The 18797-nt window shown below is 40.6% G+C and overlaps 1 protein-coding gene across 1 annotated transcript; it reads left to right on the top strand.

The window, feature by feature from the left end:
- Nucleotides 1-778: 778 nt before the first annotated feature.
- ACAT1 (acetyl-CoA acetyltransferase 1) lies at nt 779-18316 on the top strand. Its single transcript, XM_081327257.1, has 12 exons — nt 779-943; nt 4238-4285; nt 5167-5284; nt 6578-6673; nt 6865-6965; nt 8166-8309; nt 8583-8733; nt 9336-9431; nt 14388-14501; nt 15248-15312; nt 16283-16440; nt 17765-18316. Exons 1-12 carry the CDS (start codon nt 908-910, stop codon nt 17883-17885), a joined length of 1248 nt encoding a protein of 415 aa, XP_081183383.1. The 5' UTR covers nt 779-907; the 3' UTR covers nt 17886-18316.
- The last annotated feature ends 481 nt before the right edge of the window (nt 18317-18797 follow it).

An 18797-nucleotide genomic window follows, 5' to 3' on the forward strand; every position in this document is an offset into this window, starting at 1 on the left:
GCTGGGGGAAGGGCGGGAAGACATTTCTGCCTTTTTAAAGATCTTCTCCATTATTCCTTTGGAGAAATATATTCTGCCTTTTTAATATTCCCCAAAATATTTCTTTCTCTGGATTCTTCCCACAATATGTTATGCTGACAGGTTTGTGCTAATCTAAGAAGAGGCACAGAATATTTTTACTTGTGCGTGGGTACCTGCCTTTACATCAGAGTTGACTCCTGTGATTGCTTGGACAAGTCTCTGCAGTTTCTTTGGCAAAGTTTTTTTGGGGGAAGTGATTTGCCAGTTTCCCACGACTCAGAGAGAGGAACAAGCTCAAGGTCACGCAACTGGATTTATGTCTAAGGCAGGACTAGAGGCAGAGCTTTTACTTAGCAATAGGGACAAGATGTGAGATGCGGAGATCACCCCCATTCTATTCAGCATTGACCTACACCTGGATCCTTCAGAATCTGTTAGACTGGTGATTTTCACATTTGGCATACTGGCTGGGCAATTCTAGGAGTTGATGACCATAAAGTCACCACGTTTGAAAGAAACGGTGTTAGGTTTACACAATCCACGTAGTCCAGCCACATTGTCTCTTGTAATCATAGCAACTTTAATCTTTTTTTTTAATCCTGCACGGGTTTCTTCAATTTCCTACTTCTACAGTGGTCTGACGTCACTACCTCCCGCCGCTTTCCACAGGCTCGCTCTCTTCTACCGCCCGCCCTTTTCTCGCGCGCCTCCAATAATGACGCCGCAGGACCGTGGCTTCGAAGGGAGGGCGATTGGACGAAGACGGCCGTCCTCTCTGCCTTCCCGTTGGCCGGGCTAGGAGGCGTGGCGGTCGTGCTGGTGAAGGTGACGGCGGAGGTTCTCCCTTCTGGTTCCAGTTGGTGAGGTGGTTGAAGTCGGCGCCGGGATGCAGTGCGGACGGCAGGTAGCGAAGCCCCTTCTGGTGAGTAGCGGCCCGTGACGTAGCGAGGAGACCCGGATACTTGGAGTCTTGCCCCCCCCCCCGAGAAGCCTGTTTGGGTCGTGACAGGTTTGGGGCGGCCCCTCCCTCCCTCGTCGTTGACCGCCACGCCACCCTCCCTCTATCAGGGGTCTTCAAACTTGGCCCTTTTATGACTTGTGGACTTCAACTCCCAGAATTCCTCAGCCAGGCACGCTGGCAGAAGAATTCTGGGAAATGAAGTCCACAAGTCATTAAAAAGGGCCAAGTTTGAAGACCCCTGCAAGTCTGTCTAAAACCCTGCTGGCCGGAGGAGGAAGAGGTGTGGGGTGGGTTCCTTACTGGACGCCTCCCTGCGCGGTATGTAAGGTGTGCAACCTCTGGACTCGTTTGTCTGCCGGAGGGATGGAAGCGGGTCTCTTGCATTTAAGGAGCAGGGAATCCGCCCGCTTTCACGTTGATGGGAGAGCAAAGCAAAGCGTGACTTGCTTTGACAACGACAACGAAATAAATTCCTTGGACGGTGGGGGGGGGTTGGGACGAGGCGCGTGTCCAAACTTGATGTCTCTGCTGAACTGGTTGGCTGGTTGATTGATTAATGTGCCACCAAAATGTTTTCAACACCTAGCGAATCAGATAGATCGATTTTTCTCTATGAGGATCTATCCCTCACCCATACTTTCTAGCAAAGGGCCACTCTCCAGCTCGACCACCTTGCTGTGGTCACCCTCTTCTCTTTCCTTCCACCTTTCCCAGCCTCTTCCAGAGAAAGAAGGGGTTTGCATAATGGATCCAAAGTAAGATAACTTGAGCCTGAAAATTTGGGTCTCAGGCAAAAACTTTGGGTTGATTTGTTCAATGATACATTGGTTTATTATATATATATATATATATATATATATATATATATATATATATATGTATGTATGTATGTATGTATATGTATATGTATACATGTATGTATATATATGTATATATGGTTGGGGACGCAGTGGCTCAGTGGGTTAGGACGCTGAGCTTGTTGATCAGATGGTCGGCAGTTTGGCGGGTCGAATCCCGAGTGCCACGTAACAGAGTGAGCGCCTGTTACTCAACAGAGTGAGCGCCTGTTACTCGTCCCAGCTTCTGCCAACCTAGCAGTTCCAAAGCACGTAAAAATGCAAGTAGAAAAATAGGGACCACTACGGTGGGAAGGTAACAGCGTTCCGTGCGCCTTTGGCGCCTAGTCATGCAGGCCACATGACCACAGAGAAGTCCTCGGACAAGCGCTGGCTCTTCGGCTTTGAAACAGAGATGAGCACTGACCCCTAGAGTTGGAAACGACTAGCACACATATGCGGGGGAACCTTTACCTTTACCTTTATATTTGGTAGTCCACAGTATTCTCAGAAGTCTTCTCCAGCACCAAAGTTCAAATGCATCAATGCTTTTGCTGAAGTAATTTATAAACTCAGATTTCAGGAGGAGGAGAAAATGTCTTCCACAAAGCAATTGGAATCCAAGACTGGTGATATATTATTGGAAAAATATAAATGTTCCACAAAGTGACTGGTGGAAATAAGGAGGAAGAGAAGAGAACAAAGGGGCAATCTTTTGCTTCTTCCACAGTCTGTTTGGATTGACTGTGATGTTAGAGAGCACATATTTAGCATGCTTTAATTTTTTTAAATGGAACAAGTTCTGTTTGAGGAAAGTGTGTGCAGCATATAGTATTTATGTTAGGAGAAGACTGAACTTGTTTCTTAGCTTCTGATTCAGCTGTTTAAAGAAAAATAAGATTGACTTGAGGTGCTTTCTTAAATGACAAGTATATAGTGCTCATTGCTTCCACTCTTGTAATAAAAAAGGCAGTAATCTCATATGGTGGTCCCATGTGCAAGGTATATTAATGAGACATGACACCTCCCCTTTTTGGTAAGAGGTGTTCTCTATTTCTTGTCTTGGTAGTTCTCAAAATTGCTGCTGTTGTGGTTCTGTTTCTATATCTGGGATCATTTATGAATAGGACTCTTGTGTTTATCATTTCTATGCAAACAGATAAAAAATTAATCAGTAAACCCTTGGTGCTGAAATGTTTGCTATGGCAAAACAGTTCAAATAAACTAAGACAGAACAAGCCTTTAAGTTTTAAATAACATAGAGTGACAATAGAATCAGGAGCTAAAATAAGCAGCACTCATCCATCTAGGCAACACTCAAGGACATTTTTGCCATTTTACAGCAATGGTTGCTTAACTGATAAGAATCTAAGAGTTAAAATATTTGTATTTATGTGGCAATCCTACAGGTATCCGTTTTAATATGTGAATAGGATGAAAACTCTTGGAATTTGTGATGCAGGGTTAGGAAAGATCACACAGAACCACGGAAGCTCACACACGAAAAGAACCTGTAAATAACAAGATTTGATCAATGGACAAGTACAAAATAAGTGCTAAGTCCAGACAAAGGTATCAAGTTGGAAGAAATGGGTGAAAGGTCAACAAGAAAAGATAGTGTATCAGGAGGGGAAAATTTTTAACTGGGGTTTTAATGTACAGGGTGAATTTAATGCTTTTTAAATTGGTTTTAACTTTTGTATGTTTTGATTTTTAATTCCCTGTAAACCGCCCTGAGTCCTCAGGGAAAGGGCGGTATACAAATGCAAATATTAAATTAAATATTAAATATTGTAAGGAAAATAACAAAAACAGCATTCTTCCTTTAAGGTCAAGTTGAGAAGTCAAGCTGCTATGCAAGGTCTAATGAAACACACTGGATTCCTGACAATTAGCTGTGTAGCTCACAGGCCAAAAGAACCAACCAGAACTAAGAGGGCCTGCGTGGACATAGTGTGACATACCTAGAATTAGATACAACCCTAGGGGATGGCAAAGCAGAGGTCAATAAAAATTCTAGCCTTACAGAGGGTGAGGGAGGGGAAAATGAGCATCAGTAGCTGTGGGATAAATAGTGTATACCTTCATCCTCTGCTTTACAGTCATTTTGGGTTACTTTACCCAAGTGTAGGAAATTTTAATGTATTAATGTATGACTTTCATTGTAACAACTTTGTTCATGTTTCCTACTCTATATCCCCTGCCTCTTTGATGCCTGCTTATGGATTTCTATGCATTTTGTATTACAAAGCATTATATATCTTAACAACTGTGTAACAGTATACGTATCACTGATTCAGTAGCCCAATATCTTTCTGGATGCTCTTTAGTCCAAAAAAGGCTGACAGTAGTATAGACTTGATCTTTTTGTTCTGCAAGTTATGCCATGTTACAATAAATGCTGTAATCTCTTTTGCAGGCATTAAGATTTTCAAGCCGAAGCTACTCAGCACAACGTGGTTTAAATGTGAGTATTGCTAAAATAATATCATGGAATAGTGGCTCCAAACTATACTTATTTTATAAAGTCATAATGTTACAGATGCTTTTGCTACTACAGGAAGTCTAGACTACTTATAATTTGACCCACATATATTGTCATAAAAAGTTTGCTTTTTTTAATCCTTCAAGCTATTAATACATTTAAATTATTATGCTTTTTGACCTTCTCGCAAAAGAGCAAAAGTATCAGACCCTCAATGTATTTCTTTCTTATGCTTTTATTTTTGGGTTCTGCCATTCTATTGGGGAGGACCGACCTAGGGGTCTTCTGTATTTCCTCTGCTTTGTTCTATCCTCTTTGAAGTATCTTACTTTGGGGTGTGAAAGGAATGTGCCTCCAGCCATCTGCCTTATCTCCAGTCGAATGGGGAGAAGCCACAGAGAAACCTGACAGCCTTGAGAACAGCGCCTTATTGGTTCTTTCCCACAACAACTTAACACCTATGCATTGGTTCAGTTCAAGCCGGCTGGATGGACATTTGGGGTGGGGTTTGAAAGAGTTCATTTAATGTAACGTTTCATGCGGGAAATCCTCAGATCCTGCCTTACTCTCCTGCTATCAGTACCTTCCAATAAAAGTTCCTGTTGAGACAATGTAAGTTTCAAGAGTTCTGTTTTCTTGGGAGAATTAATTGAGGCAGACTCTTACAAAAAGGGAAGCTTTCTATTCTAGGGTTTAGGTTGTTTAACAACTATAATTTTGCTGAGAGGTTAATGTTTGCATTTGAATACATAGAGTTGTATTGCTTCTGTAACCAACAGTATGCACTGAATATTCTTAGAATCTAAAGCATTATTCTGAAATCACTTTTTTAGTTAAACTGATGTAGTGCTTTTGCTTATCAGGAGGTAGTTATTGTAAGTGCTGTCCGGACACCAATAGGATCTTTCCAAGGTTCCCTTTTCCCACTGCCAGCCACTAGCCTTGGCTCCATTGCAATTAAAGGAGCAATAGAAAAAGCAGGTACGTAAAGAAGCTCTAGTCTTGCTTTATTCCCTTTATTTAATCTTCCTGATTTTTACCAGTGAAAATGATGGAGCTAGTTGAGATGGTGAAATGGATAGTTTTGATTAGAGAAAAGACATTAATTAATTTAATATTGATTAGAAACCCATTCTGTACTTATTGTGTGAAACAGGAAAAGTGAAATTATGATAATGGCAGAAACAAAGTTGCAGGTAGTCCTTGACTTATGACCGCAATTGACCCCACAGTTATGATCGTAAGTTATGATGGTAGTTAGTGGGCTATCATGTGACTGTGCCTAATTTTATGACCTTTTTGTGGTGGTGGTTAAGCGATTGTTAGTCAGTAAGCAAACCCATTCTTTACTATGGTACATTTTTTGCCAGAAGTGAATTCTGGTTTCTGGCAAAATCCGAAATCACGGTCATGTGGCCATTGTTGCAAACAGTCATTAATGCGGGCTGATTGCCAAGCACCCAAAATGCAGTAATGTAACATGCTAGTGGGAGGAGTGGGGCAGCTGTCAAAACTTCAAGTTCGGGTTGCAAGTACCATTTTTGGAGTCCATTGCAACTTTTGACTGGTCACTAAGCGACCAGTGGAAAGTCAAAGACTACCTATAAACTGTAACAGAGTAAGGTCAATTTAAATTTATAATTGTTGTAGAAGAAAGTCAAAAGTAATTTCTTTATATTTCTTTTTGTTTGTTTGTTTCTGCATTTTTGACTTTCTTTGCTCTTTGCTTTTCTTTCTCTCTTAATTATTCTTGTTTTTTCTTTAAAAATTCAATACAATTATCCTTAAAAAATCTTATCAATTTTACTGATAGCAACACCAAAGATAACAGTTATAACTGTATATACTTTAGTATGTGCTCCTAGATTCCTTCCTTTTTTCCTCACTTTTTTTTCTGGATTATATAAAATAGTTGGTTTACTTGAAGGGGAAGAATCAGTCTTGACCTCCCTGTGTTTATCTGAAAGGTAAGAAAGAAATATGAATGTCAGTGCATTGAATTTTATAGTTTTGAACCAAGCTTTCTTAACAGAGCTTTAGATAGCAGAAGACTCCTCTAGCTGCATTCAGGTGAATGCAGTTGTACACGTGATTAATATCTTTCAGAGGGAGTTTTTCTGGAAGCTTCTACCCTTGAATAGCTGAATTTTGCATATCCTGTTTCCTGAGGAAACACAGGTTACAGGTGTAGAGAATTAATTTTGAATCTTTATTGGATTTATGTTACAAGGCTATCCCTTTCATAATTATAAATATTTCTCTGATTGTTATTAGGTATCCCTTCTCAAGAAGTGAAGGAAGTATACATGGGAAATGTTATCCAAGCCGGAGAAGGACAGGCTCCTGCAAGACAAGCGACCCTTGGTGCCGGTACTAAGATTCTTTTTATTATTTGATATATATATCAGATTTATTTCAAGAATTAAAAACTTTTTAGATGAAGTTAAGTAGTTTTCCAATGTCCATTTGTATATGCTAAAAAAGGAGACATTCTCGTGATATATTTGCATTTTGCTTGCAGTTCTTTTTATTATTGTCTTCTTTATTTTTATTTGACACAGGCTTACCAGTTTCTACTCCTTGCACAACTGTCAACAAAGTTTGTGCTTCTGGAATGAAATCTATTATGATGTCAGCCCAGAGTTTGATGTGTGGGAGTCAGGTAGGATATTGTATACTTTCAGGATTTGTGGATATACGAGGGCAATTTGAAAATAAACCTCCATTTGGTTATCAATGACAGACACTCACAGATACGGAACTTTTTATTAACATTACATTACTTTTCAACATAATTGCCATTCAAATTGAGGCACTTGTCATAATGTCTTACAAGATTTGAAATTCCTTAGGAGTAGTTGCTCGGCACCAAATCTGGGCTATGGGGGAGGGGGGCGGGTGATCAAAAACATCCCAACGGAACTGCTTCAAAGGTTCTTGGGTGCGTCTAGCAGTGTGTGGGTGAGCATTATTGTGAACCAACACCACACCGGAAGTAGTGCCATAGAAAATCCCACCAAATGTATGTGAAGACACCAAAGGAGTACTGCTAGTGAAGTTCATAGAGCATGGTTTGACCATCAATTCAGAAGTCTACTGTGAAACATTACAAAAACTCAGACGAGCCATCCATAACAAGTGTTGTGGCATGCTGACTTCCGGTGTGGTGTTGGGAATAGTGCTTCTACCCCATATGTTGGTGACTGAATTTTTAAAAATGTGTAATTTATCCTTTTTGGGAAAGGCTATTTTTATAACTAATCAAATAATGAAAAATATTTTGGCATTTCAGAATTTACAAGAACTGACAACATTTTATGTACAATTTGATACTTTGTTGATAAATTACCATTTTATATGTTTAAGTGATTTTTAGATTTTTTTTCTGTTCATTTGGTACTTCTGTTTTTTATTTTGCTACACTGTTTTTGTGTATTGTTTTATTGTTTTTTAAAAGTGTTGCAGTAAAATAAAATAAGTCTTAACATTTGTTTACATGCATGCACACTGATAATTTTAATATATGTCTTCCAGTTTGTGCCCGCAAGGTGATATAAAACTTAAATCCTTCCTTGCACTCGTAGACTTCTGTTAGTGCAGTGGGCTCTTTATTTAGGTCCTTTTCAATTTCAGCATCCTCAAAATCTTCTGCATAAGGTTGAAGGATCTCTGGAGTAATCTGGAAGTGGTGTGTTCCACCTTTCTGCTGTGTATTGGAAACATTTCTGGTGGTGGAAGTGTACCACTGGATTCAATTCCAAGTATCTTTTTTCACATTGTTACACCCATGCGTGTGTGTGTGTGTGTGTATGTATGTGTATGCATGTATGCGTAGTAAGCAACTGTAAAATTTTCTGAACAGGATGTGATGGTAGCTGGTGGGATGGAAAGCATGTCAAATGTCCCCTACACAATGACCAGAGGAACAACCCCTTATGGAGGAGTAAAGCTTGAAGATTTGATTGTCAAAGATGGCTTGACGGATGTTTACAACAAGATCCACATGGTAAGAGCTAACGTCTTGCGGCTATATTTCATTTTAAACTTTTAAATACTTTTGAATCTTTTTTGAATAAAAAGAAGTTACTATACTTTATCTGCAGTGGTTTTTCCCAATCCTGCTGGCCCAGAGTATGGTTGGGCAGAACTGCATCTTATAGAACAGTACCTTGCCCAGAAAGCAACATGCACTATAAAAGTGATTTATATGAAGCATGGGATATATAAATGATCTCTACACAGTGTATGTTATCTTTCCTACTTTTTTCATTGTCCCCAGGGTAATTGTGCTGAGAATACTGCTAAGAAATTTTCTATCTCACGGGAAGATCAAGATACTTACGCTATAAAGTCCTATACCCAAAGCAAGGAAGGTTGGAATTCTGGCATATTTGCAAAGGAAATTGTGCCTGTTACTATTTCTCAGAAAGGTAGTATGGATTAATATACAATACCTTCTCCACTTTAAATTGTTTTGACACGTGGCATGCTTCATTTTCCGAATGTGAAATCCAGTAGAGTAGAGAGGTAGAATGGATAAGAGGACTTTAATTGTTTTTCTTAACTGTTTTTTAAATTATCTTCAATGCAGTTAATTGACTTATTTGACTGATCTCCAGCATTAATAAATATTTGAAGAATTATAAGTAAAACGTAATTTAAATCAGAATTTTCTATGGATGATTTCAGTGCCTTGATCTAAATCAATCCACTCATATGCTAGCTCAGGGGTAGGCAACCTCGGCTCTTTTATGACTCATGGACTTCAACTCCCAGAATTCCTGAGCCAAGTCCATGAGTCATAAAAGAGCCGAGGTTGCCTACCCCTGTGCTAGCTAGAGCAATGGAACATGAAATGGAAAGTGCAAGAAACGAGATGACGCAAAAGATCCTTGTATGTTCAGCTGTCCTTTGGAAAAATAAGAAAATTTTAAAACCCAGCAGCTCACTGACAGCACTTTGCAGTGCTGGATTGGACTTTTGAGGTCAAAATTTCAAATCTTTTTTTTTACTAATCAGAATCTTACTTTAGGAAAACCAGACACAGAGGTTAAAGAAGATGAGGAATATAAGCGTGTTGACTTTAGTAAAGTTCCAAAATTGAAGGCGGTTTTCCAAAAAGAAAATGGTAAGATTTGATGTCCATTTTTAATGTGCTAAAATTTATTTCAGATTTGATTAATTGCATTTTAATTTTATATACCTGCATTTCTGATTGATTAAGTATGTGGTGTCAGATCATTTTCCATTCAAAGTGAGCGTAGAGATCGGGGTGGGCAATTAATTTTTCCCAAGTGGCCACAGGAGAGAGTGGGATTGTTGGGAGGGCTACTGCCCTGCCCTTTGCCGCCACTGCCCTGCCGGCCCACTGCCACTCCTGCACTGCTGCCCTGCTCTCCATTCATGTGGCTCCTAATCCTTGCCCCCAACACTGGGCCAGACCAGGACTGTCTGCGGGCTGCAAAATGCCCAGGTCTGATATTGATAAATCTTCTCCATGATGCTCTATCCCTAACCAAGTCTCTCCATGGTGCACTCATCACAACTTAAATTGAGTCCATATGAGGGTTCTTTGTTCTCCAAGGACTGGATACACCACAATGTAGCAAATAAAGCAGAATATTTTACTGCAACACACGCCTTCCTCAACAACAGTCTCTAGGTCAGTGATGGTGAACCTTTTAGAGACTGCCCAAAAACCACCACCCCCACACCTGCCCACAGGGCCACCCACCGCCTCCATGGCCCACCGCAGCAGTTCGCTCAGGTGGCCCGGCAGCGCCATGTTGGCCACGCCCTCCACCCACACCCCGCAGCATCATCTGCGTGCAAAGGGGCACGAGGGCAGTCTTTTCCCCGCTGCCCGGATGCCATGTCCTTGGCTGTGCTGCTCCACGTGGGCTGTGCTCGGGGCGAGACTTCTCCGGGGGGCTGCTAGTGAGGTGGCTGCAGGGGGGGGAGGCGGGTCTGGGGCGATGGTGCACGTGCCCACAGAGAGGCCTCTGAATGCCGTCTCTGGCACGCGTGCCATAGGTTCGCCACCGCTGCTCTAGGTCAACACCACCCTTCTAGGCTTTGGACGGTGCCATGTCTTTAATAGTTAGTCCTTTAATGCTAATTTTTTAAATAGTTTAAGCTAAAGTCTCAAAATCTATGAAGTAGCAGTAACATTCATGCAATATTTCGGATGAGGTGCTGCTTCAGTGTGGTTGTTCCTTTTTCTAGTTGCTACTGAACTCTTGGCAAAGCTGCAAGCTCAACTCTCTTCAGGATATGCTGCTCCCCATAGCTTGTGGTCCTGGCAGTTGAATGAAAGTTCTCTCGTTTGCTTGTGATAGCTGCCAATATCCAGATGTTGCCTCTGCTTCCTTGTCTGTGGGATGTTTGCTTTCATCAATCTCAGTTTGTCTTAGCTTTTGCTTTTCCGAGATCAAAAGATTAGGTGAGATGAGGTTGCCTCTGGATGTTAGCACATCCTTGGTCAGGCAGCTGGGACGCCCTCTTGAATGTCTATGGGTACAGTTCTGAGGAAGTGGATGATTTCCTGAGGGAGGTGGTGTGAAATTTGTTTGCATGACCACAGCTACTTTTGAAAATCTGACTGCTTCTGTCCCTCGCAATCCGTCCACCTTGTTGTTGATTATTCTCTTCCTCCTCTTTCCTTACAAGACCTTCCATCTTTCCCAGCATTAGCATCTTCAAGAGAGAGCTGGGTCTTTACATAATATGTCCAAAGTACCGTATTTTCTGGCGTATAAGACGACTGGGCGTATAAGACGACCCCCTACATTTCCTGTTAAATTATAGAGTTTGGGCTATACTCACCGTATAAGACTACCCCTCTTCCAACGCACACCAAATAAAAATTTAAAAACATCAGATTTGATTTTAATATGGTAATTTTAATTCAAATGTTTATGACATGCAGGTACTTAGTAGGAAAACTGTCACTTATAAACATAAGGCTGTTTGTCATCAAACATGTAAACATAAAACAGTGCAAGTGGATTAAACTTTTCCTAATTCACTCTAAAGCTTTCCCAAATGGAAGATCCGCTCCAGGTTTTTCAGCCAGCCCGCCCAGTTCCTGAGTCAAATGTGTCCTTAGAGCTAAGCAGCTGCTCTGGCTGCTGCATTCCCCACCTGCCTTTCAAGTTGGGATAGACTGCAGCTGCTCTTCAGCTTTAGAAGGAAAGACGCCCAGACCCCAGCCTGTAAAAAAATCACAGACTGCAGCTTCTTCTCCAATTGGTCCCGCTTTCCCTGCGCAGACCAAATGGGAGATCCGCTCCAGGTTTTCCAACCAGCCCTGTCCCTAAAGTTTCAGCACCCGGCGTATAAGATGACCCCTGACTTTTGAGAAGATTTTCATGGGTTAAAAAGTCGTCTTATACGCCAGAAAATATGGTAGGATAATTTGCGTATGATCATTTGTATCCCAAGTGAGAACTCTGGGTTGATTTGTTCAATGATTGATCAGGGGTTTTTTTCTTGGCTGTTCATGGTATTTTCAAGAGTCTTTTCCAATACCAAATTTCAGTTGTATCAATACTCTTCCTATCTTGCTTCTTCAAAGCTTCCATAGAGTGTCACAGATTCCAGTATTTGAATATCTTTTGCAAAGCCTTCATGGCTATTCTGCAGAGTGCTAGTTTGTAGCGTATTTCTTGATTGCTTGTTTAAGATTAAGCCAAGCTATGTAGGATTTAGGCTGCTGTAGATTTTATGTACAAGAGGTAGCAACCAAAACCATCCCAAAGAAAAAGAAATGCAAGAAAGCAAAATGGCTGTCTGAGGAAGCTTTGCAAATAGCTGAGGAAAGGAGGGAAGCGAAAGGCAAGGGAGAAAAAGAAAGATACGCCCAATTGAATGCAGAATTCCAGAGAATAGCTAGAAGAGATAAGAATGCCTTCTTAAATGAACAGTGCAAAGAAATAGAAGAAAACAATAGAATAGGGAGGACCAGAGATCTTTTCAAGAAAATTGGAGAGATGAAAGGAACGTTCAATGCAAAAATGGGCATGATAAAGGACCAAAACGGCAGGGACCTAACAGAGGCAGAAGAGATTAAGAAGAGATGGCAAAATTACACAGAAGAACTATACAAGAATGAGCTTAACGTCCCTGATAATCACAATGAGGTGGTCACTGACCTCGAGCCAGACATCCTAGAATGTGAAGTGAAGTGGGCCTTAGAAAAGCTGAGCAACAACAAAGCTAGTGGAGGTGACAGTATTCCAGCTGAGCTATTCAAAATTTTAAAAGACGATGCAGTAAAAGTGCTACACTCAATTTGCCAGCAAATTTGGAAAACTCAACAGTGGCCACAGGATTGGAAAAGATCAGTTTACATTCCAATTCCAAAGAAAGGCAGTGCCAAAGAATGTTCAAACTATCGCACCATTGCACTTATTTCTCATGCTAGTAAAGTTATGCTTAAAATCCTACAAGCTAGACTTCAGCAGTATGTGGATCGAGAACTACCAGAAGTACAGGCAGGATTTCGAAGAGGCAGAGGAACTAGAGATCAAATTGCCAACATACGCTGGATCATGGAGAAAGCTAGAGAATTCCAGAAAAACATCTACTTTTGCTTCATTGACTATGCTAAAGCCTTTGATTGTGTGGATCATAACAAACTGTGGCAAGTTGTTAAAGAGATGGGTGTACCAGATCATCTTATTTGTCTCTTGAGAAACCTATATGCGGGCCAAGAAGCAACAGTGAGAACTGGACACGGAACCACTGATTGGTTCAAAATTGGGAAAGGAGTCCGGCAAGGCTGTATACTGTCGCCTTGCCTATTTAACTTATATGCAGAGCACATCATGAGAAAGGCAGGGCTAGATGAATCAAAAGTTGGAATTAAGATTGCCGGAAGAAATATCAACAACCTAAGATATGCAGATGACACCACTCTAATGGCAGAAAGTGAAGAGGAACTGAAGAGTCTCTTGTTGCGGGTGAAGAAGGAGAGTGCAAAAGTTGGGTTGAAACTAAACATTAAGAAAACCAAGATCATGGCATCCGGCCCTCTCAATTCCTGGCAAATAGATGGGGAAGAAATGGAGGTAGTGACAGATTTTATTTTCCTGGGCTCCAAGATCACTGCAGATGGGGACTGTAGCCAAGAAATTGAAAGACGCTTGCTCCTGGGGAGGAAAGCCATGGCAAATCTAGACAGCACACTAAAAAGCAGAGACATCACCCTGTCAACAAAAGTGCGTATAGTCAAGGCTATGGTCTTCCCAGTTGCAATGTATGGCAGTGAAAGTTGGACCATAAAAAAGGCTGAGCGCCAAAGAATTGAGGCCTTTGAACTCTGGTGCTGGAGAAGACTCCTGCGAGTCCCTTGGACTGCAAGGCGATCAAACCGGTCAGTCCTAGAGGAGATCAACCCTGACTGCTCTTTAGAAGGCCAGATCCTGAAGCTAAAACTAAAATACTTTGGCCACCTAATGAGAAGGAAGGACTCACTGGAGAAGAGCCTAATGCTGGGAAAGATTGAGGGCAATAGAAGAAGGGGACGACAGAGAATGAGGTGGCTGGATGGAGTTACTGAAGCAGTAGGCGTGAGCTTAAATGGACTCCAGAAGATGGTAGAGGACAGGAAGGCCTGGAGGAACGTTGTCCATAGGGTCGCGATGGGTCGGACACGACTTCGCAACTAACAACAACAACAAGATTTTATGACCATCATTGGACACCGGTTAACGTAGGAATCAATAACACTATTAAGATAATTCTTCTCAATTTTTTCCTTTATTACTCAAAGCCAGTTAACAGAAGGCCCTTATTTATACACCCCTGCTGTGATTGGATAATGGGTTTGTGTGTCGCTACCCAAAGAAAAACCACTTTTACCCAATTTTGGTTACAGGATCCAATCTGGGTCGGTCATCGGGACTAGAAGTTTTTTCTTCCAAGCTTTTGGACTTGTGCTGGAGCCCCCATCCTCTGGGAACTTCTCTCTAGCCAATTTTGTTCAATTTACCCAGATTTGGGAAGCACCATCGTAGAAGAATGCATTGTGCTTAAATTCTTCTTCCTAGTAAATTGTTTTTCCCTAATGAATTTTTCCCAGGAACAGTCACAGCTGCCAATGCTAGTACGCTGAACGATGGAGCAGCTGCTTTGGTACTGATGACTTCAGAAGCAGCCAAAAGGCTGAATGTGAAGCCACTGGCAAGAATAGTAGGTGAGGATTGCCTTTCCCTTTGGTGAAATTGTCGTATGTATATATTTCCCTAAGACTGGTGGTGGATGACAGACTTCTTCTCATTTTGTTTTCTCTGTAGATTAGGTAGGACCCATTTTTGATCAAGCAGTTTCAACAAACTGGAATTTTGCCAAAAGCCAAAGTTAAAAACAAAAAAAGAGGAGGCTTTCAGTGCATTTTTCTTGCATGGACTTTTTAAAGTACCTTTTAAGGCAGAGTTCTCCAACCTTTCCGGGCTTGTGACCTGGAGAGGAGAGCAGCTTCAAAATTACTGCATGCGCATGCATGCATGCAAACAGGGCCACGCCCACTGGTGCAGGACTAGCAGCCGTGGTTGCACATGTGCTGGTGCCATGTGCATGCACAGCCACGCACCCCCGTGGTGGCTAGCACCCGTTCATGCATGTGCAAATGGGCCGCGCACCCCCTAGCACTAGTGTTCCTGTTCGAGCCCGCACATATGAGCCAACGGCCGTGAACGCTAGCGCGAGTGGGGGGATGGTAACGTGCATCCACACGTGTGTGCCCTGGCCAGCCATTTCTGCGGCCTACTGGCCAAGAGCCTGCAGGCCGGTACCGCGGCCCATAGGTTGGGTATCCGTTTTAAGGAATGAACTCTGTGCTCTTGATAGAGGAATCGTTGCCAGAATAAAATTCAATATTAAAGTAATCAAAGCACATTTGACCAAATATTTCTTTTCTAATTCATGTTTCTGTTCTTGCAGGTTTTGCAGATGCTGCTGTTGATCCTATTGATTTTCCCATTGCACCAGCACATGCTATTCCTAAGGTGACATTCTCTACCATTGTTCTACCTTCATTTAGTTGCTCATTTAATTCTGCATTTAGTCTTCAGTGGAAGTGTAATGTAATGTAATTTAAAATTAATTTCCCAAGTAGATTACCGGTACCTGCTTAAGTTTAAAAACAAAACTAAAAAGTTACAAAAATGTAGAATTAACTACTTTGTGTTGGTGGTTTGGAATTGAGTGAGCCATTGCATTTTAGTTCTGGTTAAGTTTTGGAGAAAATAATGGCAGACTGTATTTGAACAACTGGAATAATAAATAATAATAAAATAATAAAGTTTCCATTGTTAAGTGAATCCTACACTGTTGTTATTCAAGACATCTTGCGCTCACCATTTTTGACCTGCTGGCTTCCCCATTGACTTTGCTTGTTGGAAGTCAGCAGTGAAGGTCACAAATGTAGAGATTATGGGGACTGCGGGATGCTGCCAAATTGTAATGGCAAGCTGGTCACTGGCCCCTTGACTGTGATCAGATGACCACTGGGACACTTTGAGGACTGGTCATAAATGCCACTTGTTCAGTGCCATTGTAAGTTTGAATAGTTGCCAAATGAGCAATTTTTAAGTGAGGGCCACTGTAATTGAACCATATCCTCATAGATTTTGTCTTTACAATTTTGCAAGGGTGAGGATATCTTCCGACTGCCTAGTTTTAAAAAGTAATGGATTTCCGCTTAGATAGATGGTGTAGATAGTTCTATACCTCAGAGCTATGTTTGTGTGATTTTCAGCATTTTTTTTAAAAAATTGATTCTATTTTCCCCCTTGTAATTATGTTTCAGAATCTGTGTTTTTAGCTTTGAGGTTGTGTTTGTTTTGTCTTTTCTGCTTTTTACTTCTGTGTGGGTATGTCATGATCTGCTCATAAAATTCTGGTACTACAGCAAATAATATAAATGTTATCTGTACATACATACCATTTTAAAAATAATGGCATTTTTCCTTTCAGGTACTTGCTCAGGCAGGACTCAAAAAGGAAGATATTAATATGTGGGAAATCAATGAAGCATTCAGTGTTGTTGTCCTAGCTAACATTAAAATGCTAGACATTGATCCACAGAAGGTAAATGTTCATGGAGGAGCAGTTTCTTTGGGACATCCAATTGGGTAAGTTAAAAAAACCCAAAACATTAACTGGTGGTGGGAAATAACCGATCCCTGTATAAGCAGACCTTGTAACATAAGACATGCTAGTTTTTAAGTGGTTAACCACGTGAATGCCTCTAATTTTACAACCTTTTTTGTGGTGTTTTTTTAGCCAATGGGTGCTTTTGGAAAAAAAAACACGAGGTAAATGCCAGTTTCCAGCAAAAAACTTCATAAATTATAGTCAAGTGCCCAAAATATAATCACATGATCTATTTCACATTTTTTAACTGCCCATCTCCCTGAAGTCCCCTGCCTCTCTCAAAAGCTCCCTGACTCTTTAATACAAGAGACCCCCACTGGGTTTGTATTGGGAGCCTTGCAGTGTATTTATGTAAGTGACAATTAGCATGTCTTATACTGAATTTATCTCTGAGCAACATTTGAAGTACAACTCGTATTACGTACTTGTTCTTAGCATATTGTAAAATGCTACACAGAAAATATTCACAAACTATTACTCAGATTTAAAAACCTTTTTAGAGATTAGGCAACCTGGTGCCTCCAAATGTTTCTACCACAAAATTGCATTTGCCCCCATCAGTAGTGACAACTAAGTAGTAATTATGGGAGATGTAGTCCCAAAAGATTGGACAGTAGCAGGCTGCATATATCCTAAGATATTTCAAGGTGTATTGGAAAATAAAGTTCCCAGTTGGGAAAACTAGTAGAATATTAAGAACATTGACCATTACTTGCTAGACTTTGTCTTTGAACTCAAAAGCAGTTGAATGATCTTTGTAGGAGAGCTATGACCTTCCAGACATTTTTAGACTGCATCTTTGATCTTAAAAGTCTTTGAACTTGCCACTTGAGATGATAATAAGAATCTAGTAGTTGTAGGTTCTTCACCCCCACTCTAGTGTATCTCGGCTGGGAACATGGTTGCAGTATACATGAATTATCTTAGAATCATTGTTTTTCAGACTATTCAGTTCTGTATTAGATAAAGCAGTAATCTCACCCAGTACAAAGCAGTTTTATTTTAGGGCTCCTATGCCCTGTCATTCTACAACTTTGACTTAATAGCTTTAGCATAGTAATCTTTATTTCCCCCCCTCTATCTTTCCTTTTGACATACCTGCATCTCATCTTTTCCTCCTGGGGCCCAAGACACACTGTTAACACCCTTGTGAGAGAAAGGAGGTTGAACTAACTGAATTAAACTCTTTGTGGGAAATATGTACTTAAACTGAATAACAGCACCTGTTTACACAGCATAAGCTGAAAAAGCTAAGCAAAGACTGTATTCCAACTTGAAACTCTTTTCTTTTCTCTATTTCAGGATGTCTGGTGCAAGAATAGTTGTTCACATGGTTCATGCCTTGAAGCAAGGAGAACATGGCCTTGCGGGGATTTGCAATGGGGGTGGCGGGGCATCTGCAATACTGATCCAAAAGTTATAGGTTCTGATCTCAAGCTCAAGGCCCAACTTATTCATAGCTGTTACAACCATGATTGGAACTGCAGTACAGAGGATCATTTCAGTCTGCCATTGTTAAATGAAATTATGTCTTTTTATTATGTTTTAATGCAAAGTGGTTTTTTTATATCTTGGACAGTAAAACATGTTCACCCAACGCTGCAGATATCGTAATGACTTTAGATACTTATACTTTATATTGTCCTGCTCTCATCACTGAATTGTAGGCATTCTTTTGCTCTTCTCCCTTAGCCTCCTAAAATGAGGGCAGTGGGTACCATGTGTATTTTTGCCCAGAAAACTACTGCTTGTTTGGAGGAAGATAGTATAAAAGTAATACTGGATTATGTTTCCACAATTGGCAGAAACAAAACAAAAAGGGCTACTGAATAAATATTTACCATACAACAATAATGAATTGGTTTCTTATTCTGGCTCAGGGACTTAAGCCAATCACAGCTTGTGTTATTTGAGTATCAAGTTATTAAAAATTAGCATTTTCAAGTTAGAGTATAACTGAAAAATTGAAAAACAATCTTTGCCACTCTTAAGTATTGCAGCTCTTCTGAAAGTTTACCTGTATGTACTTGCTTATAGTTGAAACTGAGGAAAGTGTAAAGGAAAACTTTTCAACTTGTAATAGCAAAGCACATTCTAGAAAAATAATTCAAGATAGTTGGGTGGCAATTGAATTATAAACGAGTTAAAAGAGCAATTAAGATTTTATATCCAGAGATGTTTTCTGTGCAGCACAGTTCCAATCTGATTTATATAGGATTGCCCATAAAAAAATAGCGATGAACTGTTACCTAGCTACTTTGGTCGTTCATCCTCATATATGTTTCAGTATAGCAAAAGAAAGCAGAAGCAGGATTTCAAGTTTTAACAGGTACAA

Source organism: Vipera berus (assembly GCF_964194415.1).
Source record: "Vipera berus genome assembly, chromosome: 4".
In the NCBI taxonomy this organism is placed as follows: domain Eukaryota; kingdom Metazoa; phylum Chordata; class Lepidosauria; order Squamata; family Viperidae; genus Vipera; species Vipera berus.